The 11,548-nt window shown below is 58.5% G+C and overlaps 1 protein-coding gene across 1 annotated transcript; it reads left to right on the top strand.

Annotated features, from left to right (window-relative positions):
* Window positions 1–2,196: 2,196 nt before the first annotated feature.
* On the top strand, window positions 2,197–4,976 carry ADRA2A (adrenoceptor alpha 2A; the record flags this gene model as incomplete). Its single annotated transcript, XM_080823063.1, has 1 exon — window positions 2,197–4,976. The coding sequence occupies one exon, from the start codon at window positions 2,197–2,199 to the stop codon at window positions 3,592–3,594; it is 1,398 nt and encodes a 465-aa protein (XP_080679189.1). The 3' UTR covers window positions 3,595–4,976.
* Between the last annotated feature and the right edge of the window lie 6,572 nt (window positions 4,977–11,548).

The raw sequence follows: 11,548 nt of genomic DNA, 5'->3' as shown, positions 1-11,548 counted from the left end.
CTAGCCCTTCACCTCGCTCCAGGCTATTCCGGTCAGAGAGAGCACGGAAATGATTCTCTCCTCTTTGGGCCAGCACCCTCCTCCTTAACTAAAAGACGGTGTGCATGCATCTGAGATGGGGGCGGGGAAGGGGAGGAGACTAGCTCTCCTGCCTCCACCAACACAAAGTGGTTGGTGGCCGGCTAGAACTGGGCAATCGTTAGGGTACGCTGCAGGCATCTCGGATCTGTGGGAACGGCTGGCCGTGCCTTGGCCAGGATGGGATGCCAGTCCTGGGTCCTGAAGCCTGCTGAGCCCTTCCTAATGTGACTTTCTCAGGCGAACTCCCACTCCCAACACACCAAGTATATGCTTTAGGAAGATTTCTGCAACGTGACAAAATGCAATTTAAAATCTGGGTTCTCCTTTCCTGAGCTCGGACCCAAACTTGTCCTGAAAAAGAAGAAGGCGCTGTAGGCAAAGGACTGCAGAGGCGGAAGAAAGCGCCCGGCGTGGCGGCCGTGACGAAGAGCTGCCAGCAGGTGTCAGTGCGCCCTCGCTCAGTCGCGGCGCGTGGCCGCCGCCTCCAGGACCCCTCCTCACCGTCGTGTAAGGGGGCGCGGTCCAGACACCTCCCCGCCGCCGGTGTCCCGCAGACTGCTCTGCGGCTCAGACAGCACGTGGCCTCCTCTCCCCAGAGCCGAGCTCTGGACTCAGACGGGTCCCGCTCTCCGGGGGTCCGTCCCATTCCGCCCCAAGGGTTCTATCCGAACCCGTGCCTTCCTTTCTCACCAGGACCCCACTCGCCTCGCCGCCAGGAGCCCTTGCGGGCGAGAGCGGCGCGGCCCAGGACCAGGCTGCTTCGGGTGCTGCTGGTACCGGTGGGTGCTGCTCCCGATTCGGGCCAGGGTCCCCAACTCTCTTTCCTCGGACCTAGCTCGATGGGGGCACTCCCCGGTACCAGCCGCCTTCGGCTGGGCCGGCCCGGAGCTGCTCGGCCAATTCCCAGCAGGGGCCGCTCCCACTCCCCGGGCTCTTTAAAACCCTCGCTCCAGGTACCCGCCTTTCCAAAGAGCCCGTCCCGCCAGGGGAGCAGCGCTCCCCAAGGTCCCACGCGGGGCGAGGGCGCTAGACCCGCGGAGGGGAGGCGCAAGGGGCGGGGGAGGGTCGATTTCCCACGTGGGGGCTGACGCCGGCTGCTCGGCAACGCCGGCTTGATCCTGGGGCTATAAAACCAGTCCACGGTGAGCGCGGCGGAGCAGCAGCGGCTCCGGCTTCGGTGCAGACGCCCAGCAGCCGGCGCGCCGCCGCCCGGCCACCCCCCAGCACCTTCTCCCCCTAGCCCCGCGTTCCTGCCCCAACTCAAGCTGCCCTCGGACCCCGGCAGGTCCGACTGCACTCAGCGCCCGCAGCTCGCCGGGCCAACGCCCAGGAGACCGTGTGCCTCGGCCGCGGCTCTCGGAGGGCCGATCGGCCACCTGCCCCGGCCCACCTGAGGACGGGGGCGTCTTCATGCGGCCCGCACACGGCTCGCCCCGCCGCCGTCGCCGCCCCCGAGCTCCGCGCGCCGAGCCCCAGCCCCAGCTGGGCACGCAACTTTGGAAGTCCGGCGGCGCTCGGAGAGAGGCGGCAGAGTCCGCACCCTGGCCCCAGCCCGGGCCCGGCCGGCACCGCCGCGTCTGGGGGCAGCGAGAGAGTCGGTAATCGCTTCGGGGATGTGAGAAGACAGACATAGGACCCCAGGCCCGCATCGGCGCCCCTCGGCTGCCTCCTGGGGTGGGGGCGGGCCCCGCACACGGTAAGACCTCTTGCTTTCGCTCAGGCTCGAGAGTCAGGATAGAGCTAGATTTTAAATTTTCTGTCCTCCCTCCAAGTGATCAGGCCACCGATGATTTCTGTTCTCCCTTCTTGAAGAATAAATCTCCCTTTCCTCATCGGCTCGACCTACTCTCTCCCGCCGCTTAGAAATAAAACTTGTGCGGAGCTGGGAAGGAGAAGTCGCCCCCCACGAGCGCCAGCAGCGCGGGCCCGGCGCCGTTCGCGGGAGCCGGGTCCATGGGCTGCTAGCCGCCCCCCAGCTCGGGCCGGCGTCCCCGCGGCCCCCTCCCCATGTGAGGCGCCGCAGGGCGAGCGGGGCGCGGGAGGAAGAGGAGGACCCACGGGCGCCGGGCCGGAAGGCAGCTGGCAGCAGGCCCAGGCAAGCGGGCACCCGCGTTCATGTTCCGCCAGGAGCAGCCGCTGGCCGAGGGCAGCTTCGCGCCCATGGGCTCCCTGCAGCCGGACGCGGGCAACGCGAGCTGGAACGGGACCGAGGCGCCAGGGGGCGGCGCCCGGGCCACCCCTTACTCCCTGCAGGTGACGCTGACTCTGGTGTGCCTGGCCGGCCTGCTCATGCTGCTCACGGTGTTCGGCAACGTGCTTGTCATCATCGCGGTGTTCACAAGCCGCGCGCTGAAGGCGCCCCAGAACCTCTTCCTGGTGTCTCTGGCCTCGGCCGACATCCTGGTGGCCACGCTCGTCATCCCTTTCTCGCTGGCCAACGAGGTCATGGGCTACTGGTATTTCGGCAAGGCGTGGTGTGAGATCTACCTGGCGCTCGACGTGCTCTTCTGCACCTCGTCCATCGTGCACCTGTGCGCCATCAGCCTGGATCGCTACTGGTCCATCACGCAGGCCATCGAGTACAACCTGAAGCGCACACCGCGCCGCATCAAGGCCATCATCGTCACCGTGTGGGTCATCTCGGCCGTCATCTCCTTCCCGCCGCTCATCTCCATCGAGAAGAAGGGCGGCGGCGGCGGCCAGCAGCCGGCCGAGCCGCGCTGCGAGATCAACGACCAGAAGTGGTACGTAATCTCGTCGTGCATCGGCTCCTTCTTCGCGCCCTGCCTCATCATGATCCTGGTCTACGTGCGCATCTACCAGATTGCCAAGCGCCGCACCCGCGTGCCGCCCAGCCGCCGGGGCCCGGACGCCGCCGCCGCGCCGCCGGGGGGCGCCGAGCGCAGGCCCAACGGCCTGGGCCCGGAGCGCGGCGTGGGCCCCGTGGGCGCCGAGGCCGAGCCGCTGCCCGCCCAGCTCAACGGCGCCCCCGGGGAGCCCGCGCCGGCTGGGCCGCGCGACGCGGACGCGCTGGACCTGGAGGAGAGCTCCTCGTCCGAGCACGCCGAGCGGCCCCCGGGGACCCGCAGGTCCGAGCGCGGTCCCCGGGCCAAGGGCAAGGCCCGGGCGAGCCAGGTGAAGCCCGGGGACAGCCTGCCGCGGCGCGGGCCGGGAGCTACGGGGCCCGGGGCGTCGGCGGCGGGGCCCGGGGAGGAGCGTGGCGGGGGCGCCAAGGCGTCCCGCTGGCGGGGGCGGCAGAACCGCGAGAAGCGCTTCACGTTCGTGCTGGCCGTGGTCATCGGCGTGTTCGTGGTGTGCTGGTTCCCCTTCTTCTTTACTTACACGCTCACGGCCGTGGGCTGCTCCGTGCCGCGCACGCTTTTCAAGTTCTTCTTCTGGTTCGGCTACTGCAACAGCTCTTTGAACCCGGTCATCTACACCATCTTCAACCACGATTTCCGCCGGGCCTTCAAGAAGATCCTCTGCCGGGGGGACAGGAAACGGATCGTGTGAGCGCCGGGTCCGCGACCCGCGAACAGACTGGCGCCCGCTGTAGTCGGCGGGGGATCGAGGGGTGCATCTATGCAGTCCCAGCACACTGAAACCCGGGTCCTGCCTACTCGGTGTTTTCCTGGCCCGGCCTTGCCCTGTGGCCTCCTGTGGGTCTCTGCTCTTCCCTCCCCCCCTTCCCCCAGGGAAAAGAACTGGCTGGGAGGGCCGCAGGCCCCCCAGTTGTTGTTAGGGCCGCTTGCGACTTGGAGCGATCCTCCTGGGTTCCTGGGCGTCCCCTAATCAGTATTGTTTCCTAAAGGTATTTTCACCTCCCTTGAATCCAGCTGTCAGTGCAAACAGAGCAAGCAAGCACTGAACGGACCCCAGAGGGTATGGTTCACGAAGGATTAAGGGATGGGGGTTACCCAGCCCTAGCTAATTGCTCTCTCTTTTCCCCCAACTCTGTTTTTAAAAAATGCTCAGGGCAGCCCTGCCCATCCTCCCATCCCCCCACTGTAAATAAACACTATTTTTGATAGTACATGCTAAGGTCCCCAATGTCTGGGCTTGTGATGCTGTTGGAGATGCCTTTGAGGCAGACACATGGTCTTCGGTTCAGGCCCGGCCCCTTTGCAATGCAAGTCCCTTTCTGGTGACTGCCCCTTGGGGCTGGACCTGCTTTGAGATTCCCTGAGGGGAAAAAGTTTTCTGTCCATTTTTTTTTCCTGTGCCTAACAGCATAATTGCCTTTTCCTATGTAAATATTACAAGGAGGGACCAAGACAGAAGTAAATGAACCTTTTTGCCTTGCAGCAGCCCTGTGTATAAAGCCATTATCCTCTGATGCACCCTTCACCCCAGTAACTCACTTTAAAAGTATCTCTTTCCTGGGTCCCTTCCTCCCTCTTTCCCATCTTCCCTCTTTCCAGGGCCACTGCTTGAAGAATATGTATGTTTCTATCTTGTATGTTTGTGCACCTGCCCCTCCTTCTCTGAAAGTGCTGACTGCAAGAAATCTTTTAGCTGCTGTTTTTAGATGGAGGAGTGGAAATTATGTGGAAGAAGCAAACCTGATACAATTTGCCCAAGGTAAACAGTTCAAAAAGACAAATGAGCCTGCCAAACTGTGCAGTTCCTGCCCGGGAGCTCTTAGGTATCAAAGTGCTGTCCTTTCCCCCCTGCTTTTCTGGTTGAGATCATGTCACTGACGAACTCCCAAGATCAAGGGAGGAGGGCGGACACCGTGTTTACATCGAAGTTTCTACATGTTTTAGACAGAGACTCTTTAAGGCCTGCGCTCTTATTTCATTAAAGACAAACTAATGGCAGCACACGTTGCTAATGACAGTGGATTTTTTTTTAATAAAAAGTTTACAGATCAAATGTGAAATAAATATGAATTAAATGGTTCTGTCTGTTATCTGAGTTTCCAAAGCTTTACGACCCTGGGAACACCCGATTATATATATATATTTTTTTTTCTTCAATTAAAATTTTTAAATTAAACAGTAGATTACATTATAAAACACTCAACTTTGAAGGTGTGAGCAATGGCAAGGCTACCGTTTACCAAGTGTTTTTCTTTTTTTTTTTTTTTTTAAGATTTGTTTTAGGGCTTGAGAGCGCGCATGCGTGCAATGGGGGGAGGTGCGAAAGGAGAGGGAGAGAAGCTGAAATCCCAGGGAGCCCATCCGGAGGCGGAAAGGTTTCTGAGCCCAACCCACGGCTCCAAGCGGAACCGGAGGAGGGGCTCCACGAGGGGCTCCCCCCAGGTTGGAGCTCACGACCCTGCTATCGTGACCCTGGCAGACAAGAGTCTGAAGCTTAACTGACCAAGCCACCCAGGCGCCCTTTACCAGGGGTTTCTGTGCGCTGGACGCTATCGTGAGACCATTGTACGCTCAGCTTCATTTAATCTTGCCCTCAAGCCCTAGGAGGTAGGTACTATTATTATCTCCCTTGTACAGGTGAAGATACTGAGTCTCAGAGGGCAAGTGATTTGCTCAAGGTTAACAAGTGGCGGAAAGGCATCCCACCCAGCCTTATCTGGTTCCGGGGTCTGCAGGCTGAGCCTCAGAGTCCTGCCAGAGTCCCAGTGCTCCCAGCAGGGAAGTCTCTATGCAGAGTGTGATAGATACACAACGTATGGGATACCGCCCAAGTGTGTAGATCTACAAAGTGTTACATGCTGCAAAGCGTCTGTGTGCCCCGAAGTGTGTGTACACCTCAAAGCGTGCGTAGACCCCGAAGTGTGCAGTATACTTCAAAGTGTGCATGACTCCTTACAGTGCGATGATCTGCAGCCTGTGGTATACAGCTCGGGGTGTGGTCTCTGCACAAAGTGTGGTGGAGGCACCTGCACAGAACCCTGTCTTGGTTGGTGGCTTGAATGGTCTCGGGCCGAAGGCACGGATCCTTCCTGTTGAGTTACTATAGTATCCGTTTCCGCTCTGCTGTCTAGGAGGGCTTCAGACCCTCGCCCAGTGGTTCTGGTTCTGTGACTTTGAAGCTGAAAGGGCCTTGAGAGACCCACGAATCCAGCCCCTCCTAGTCAGAGAGGAACTGACTTGCACAGGGTCCTACAGCTCCGGGTACATGCTGCCTCGTTCAGTTTAGGAGCGGCTGATGGACGTGCGGCCCTGATGGAAGAGAGCTGCTCGTGCAGGAGCTGGGTTTGAGGGCAGTCAAGGCACAGGCGGTGGTTTGGGGAAGACGGCACTGTAAGGCCAGCCGCCTCTAACACATGCGCAGACTGACGCTGGACGTCCCCCCCAGAAGCAGGTCCTCGGCTCTCCCCGAGCTGTTTCTGTCCCCTCTGGGCAGTACGATGCAGTGTCTCTTACCTTCCTTACCTTCCTTGAGTTGGGGGTGAGGGTAGGTGTGCAGGGGTGGGAGAGTGGAGAGCGCGGAAGGGGCCTGGGGGAGGGAAGACAATGGTTCTGAGGGGTCTTTGTGTGGGGGGGAAGTTCCTGCCGTCACTGGTCATCTGAGCCCGCAGACAGAAGAATGGGCAGGCCCTTGGCTCCTTGCCCAGGGGCTTCATGAGCCATGGCCTCTGGCACCCAGGCTGGCTGCCTGGTGTGCTGCCGGGCCCTGCTTTCCCTCCCCCCACTTCCCACTCCAGGGCACCTCTCGCCCCAAAGGCAAACACTGCCAGACAATAGGCCATCCTGGCAAGCCCCCAGGAACTGGGCTGTGTGTCCCAGACAAAGGAGCAGATACAAACACTGCCCAGCCCGTTGTTGACTCTCTCAGTTCTGTTCTGTCTGCCCGGGAGGTGTTGGCCTTGCCCTCGCCCCCACAGGCCCTGCTGCTTGGGAAAGAGACAAGTATGAGCAATGGTGGCACACGGTGCGGGCCTCTGGTGTGCACCCCCCTCCCCCATTCCAGCAGCAGCAGCAGAGAAGCCTCAGAGATGGATGGGGCTGGGGAAGGTGGGGGAGGGAGGGCTAGAGTCCAGACTTCGGGACTGTGTTTCTCCGAGGAGGGCTCAAGCAACATCCTGCAGGGGCGGGGGCAGGGGGCAGTGCGGGGCAGGGGGGAGATTTGAGGAGGAGAAGTGGCCCACGTGGGGATCTTTGCCTAAGGATCAGGAGATAAGATTTTCCCCACACCTTCCTGTCCGCATCTGTGTAGGCCAGGAGAATCTATCTTTGCAGCTGAACCTCCTATTTTATGGAATTTTGGTTGAGGTGTCAAAAGCCACTGGCTTTTGGGTGTGAAGCATGTCTTGCCAGATTTACTCCTGGGAGGCGCATTGAGCTGGGGAGGGCTAGTGCTCCATTTGAGCCCAGCCACAGGCACGGCCTCCTCCCTGTAATTCTCTCTGTTCAGCTCAGCTGTGCTAAAGGGCTGCCGGGGAGCATGGGAAGAACTTGGCCTCTCCCTCTCTGTGAGTCTATAACCGAATCAGAGTTCAAGGGCCAGAAACGCCCGCACACGTCTTCTGCCCCCACATGGTGCTGTTCAGGGACCTGAGACCCTCATAGGCCGGTGGGTGGTGTGGCATCCCGGAGTCGCTCCAGAAGCCTCCTCCTCTGTCCTGTGACGAATCTCCAAAATGAATTCTATTTTGCTGTTGGATGCCCATAAACCCAGGACCCCCTCTGTGCCTGCTGTGTGCCAAGCACCACGCCGGGCACCGCGAGAAGGTTCTCTTCGTCTGTGTATGTGCTTGCAGAGCCTGGCACTTGCCCTGCGGGAGGTAGCTGAACTTAGGGCTTGCCCTGGGCTTTGGAAGCCTCCATGCTGCGTCCATGCTGCGTGGGGAAACAGGAGGTGCTAGGGGAAGCCTTAAGTAGCCAAACCCCGGTGACCCTATGGCGGGGGTGGGGAGGTAGTGGGCAGTGGAGGTCCAGGCCCGCTGAGGGCATTGGGCATCTCTCTGGGCCATGAGTGTGCAGTGAGGGAGAGGTCACTGTGGCTGGGAGCTCAGGGGATAGGATGTGGGAGGCAGGGTTCCAGGACCTTGGCTGAGGGAGGAGGGGTGGGAAGAGAGCTCTAGTTCTAGTAGCTGAGCCCTGTGGAAGGAGTGCCGGGCCGAGGAGTCACACCCAGGCCTCAGTCAGACCTTGGCTTTCATTTCTCCAACCCCATCCCTGGGGATGGCACTGTGAGGGCTTGTGCCATTTGGGTCCACCAGTCAAGAAGCCTCCCTCCCCACCTCAAGTAGCAGGACCCAGCATCCAGGCCCCTGGCCTTGCCAGAGCCAGGACTCCTCATCAGGCTTAGCCCTTAGGCCTCCGCCCAGGGCCCTGCCACCCTGGGAGTCCGGGATGCAGGAGGGGACGCCTTCCTCAGCAGAGGGTGTGTCTTTGAGGGAGGCCACGTGAAGTCACCAAGTACAATCACAAACACCAGGGTTTGTTTTGAAAATAGCATTGATCTCTTCGATTCCCAGAGATCCTGGGGGTTAGAGTTAAATTAAAAAAAAAAAAAAGGAACAGAGCCTGTTGGAAGGAGTGTGAACCTGGGCATTAGGAGGCCTGAATTCTAGTCCCACCTTTGCCTTTGACTAGTTGGTGACCTTGGGCAAAGCCCTTTCTGAGCCTCCGTTAATTATGAAAATGGTTGGTCTATGTGAATGTTATTTAAATGTGTGTTACCTAGAGTTTAACTTCAAAATCAATCTCAGTTTCCCACTCTCTGTCTTCCTCTCTCACATATGTACTGTCTATCTCTTGGTCCATCTGTCTACCTATCATCTACCACTGAAATACTGGGTGAAATGACTTTTAGCAGGAACCTTTTCTTCAGGACCTCACAGAGCCTTGGGATTCTCTGAGAGGGGATAATATGGCAGCCTGTGTTTCCCGAACTGCCTGGACTGCGGAATTTTATTTTTCATAGAGCAGCTCGGAAACTCATGTTCGCTGGAACACTTGTTGGGTAATGTTGGGCTACGAAATCTCAATGGGTCTTTCTGTTGATCCGCTTTAAGATTCTATGAAAGACTGACTCTGCTTTCTCCTTGTGTCTCTGCTTCAGGTAAGCCACTGGGCAGGGCCAGAGGTTGTCCTTGGGAATAAGTGGCTAAAAGAGTCATGAGCCTCACTGAAAATTGGGGTGAAAGTGAAAGTTCGGTGTGTTTTTCAAATGTGGGCTCTACCTTTATGTATGTGTGTACATGTGAATAAGTGTATGTGCACACGTGTGTGAAGGGCTATGTGTTCGTGTGTGAGAATGTATGTGAACATGTATGTGTGTGCACATGTCTCTCCATGTGCAAACAGGTTCAAAACCTCTTTCATGGGGATATTTTGCTCACCAGGACCTGGGGTGGAAGCATCAGGGGGAGTTGAGGGCAAATGTGTGTGTCCCAGAGGAAGAGGTCACAAAGGGAATTAAAGGGGACTGCAGTATTGTGCCCTTGATTCTCATCACAGTCGGCCCCTCTCTAACTTGTGACTTGGCTCCTCCTCCTCACCCCCAGGGCTGGAATCCCCATTCCTTGGTAATGGAGCTTATCAGAGCTTACTAGGAGGAGGACAGGATGATGGAATGTGGACATTTTGGAGAGGCCAATGCTGGTTCTCTAGCAGGTGTTTTTTTTTTAGCAGCGACTTTCCACAGAAGAGGGAATTTTTGTGATTCCAGAGCATTCAGGATGGTTTGGGAGGCCAAGCTGGACTGGACTTTAAGTCTCTCTCCATCCATCAAGGGCAGGAACTTGGGGCCTCTCTGGAATCTGTATCTGAAAAAACAAGATGGCGCCCTGACAGCGAGTAAAGAGAGACTAAAAAGGGGACTGTTGACAAGGTGCAGGCAAGCTGAAGGGGAGCCCACAAATGGTGGTGAAGCCCCTTGGGGGTGCACAGTGGGGGCTGTGAGCACCCTCAACCTGAGGGGGTGAGGGGAGGGAGCTGTGGGAGGGGAGCCCGGTGGGTGCTGTGGGCAGAGGGCCGCTGCAGCCATTGCCAGACCGTGCCTGGACAGGGACAACCCAGAGAATCAGTGCCTTCACTCTCAGTCCCGCACCGGATGGCTGCCCTTAGCCAGAGTGCGGTGAACGCTGGAGAGAGTCAGGGTGAGGCAGCGGCTCCTGGGGACAGCCTTCTGGGATTTGGAACAGGATGGACAAAGGCAGAGGCTTTGGCCAGAGGGGCAGATCAGGAACAGCCAGGGTAGGACCCAACGCTCGAGAGTGGCCAGGTGCTACCACTTTGAGGGATAGACTGGAGGGAGGCCGGCGGCTTGGTTCCTTCCGTTTGTCCACGGGCCAGTTGCATGGGTCACTGGGCAGCTGTAGAAGAAAAACAGACCCTCCTTCCGTCCACTCTGTGGTGGGTAATGGCAGAGTGTGCCTGCGTACAGAGACATAGACACACAGACATAAGCAGACTCAGACACACGGACTGTCCTCCCTGCCCACTGGTGAGTCAGGTGAGAGAGAGCCCAGGGAACCATGGGATGGGCTCTTGATCAGAGCTCTCCAGGCTCTCCTCATGCCTGTGGCTTGGTCCTAGTTTAGGAGCTGCTAGGTGGTGACCCACGAAGCTGGGGCTTGGTGAGGAGTGGTGAGGACTTGCCCAGGTCAGTGACCCCACCTGTCCCCAGGGTATGCTGGGGATTCTGGGGTTCCTTCCTGAGCACCTGTGTGTACCTCATAGCCTTCCTTTTCAGCAGATAGTCACCTTAAAGTTTCTTTTTTATGCCTTGGCCTCGGGAGTTTTAACGAATGATAAATCCATTCATTCATTCAACAATTCTTTTTGGGAACCGTCCCCAAACTAAGATCACTGATCTTGCTCTGTGCTCAGTGCTGGGGACAGAGTGGTGAACAAGATACCGAGGGGCTTTGTCTCGCCACACATCTTTCGGAGGGAGACATATAGTTAGTGGGCACCATGGAGTGGTAAGCAGGATGATGGGGGGGTACCGTGGGCGATGGGGACTCACTGCCAGGAGGCCTGGCCTGGGCTCAGGCACCAGGGGAGGATCCTCCCAAGTGACAGCCAGACGAGAACTGAGGGTTGGGCGGGAATGGGTCTGGCAAAGACTGTGGGGGTTGGGGCCAAAGCTTCGTCTGTTCAAGCAACTCAGCAAAGCCCACTTTGCTGGGACTGGGCGTGAGAAGCTCAAAGGCAGGTGGGGGGGGGGCGGGGGCAGGGCCCATCACACAGCCACTTGGAAAGATTTGTCTTGAGGGCAATGGGGAGCCACTGCAGAGCTTTTGGGGGTGGGAGCACAATCCATCTATGATTCTGGCTGTGGCTGGAGGCTAGTTGGGTGGAGTTGAGAGCAGTAACCCAGAGCCGACAGTGGCCTGGCCAGGGGGCTGACATGACCCTCAGGAAGCCAGGGCTCCTGCCATCCCTAGGGTCACCCAAGGGCAGTGTCAGTCCCTCCCTGTGCTGACCCAGTCACTGGGATTTCAGAGGTACACTTGCTGTGAAATACTGTACCCCCACTGCCCCCATCGTGGATTTCCATCCTTAGAGAACCGTTCCTGGACTCAGAGCTTCCCGGTCAGAGT

This window comes from Martes martes, assembly GCF_963455335.1.
Source record: "Martes martes genome assembly, chromosome: 14".
Classification (NCBI taxonomy): Eukaryota; Metazoa; Chordata; class Mammalia; order Carnivora; family Mustelidae; genus Martes; species Martes martes.
The sequence above is the reverse complement of the archived record's forward strand: the minus strand, read 5'-3'. Positions and strand labels throughout refer to the sequence as shown.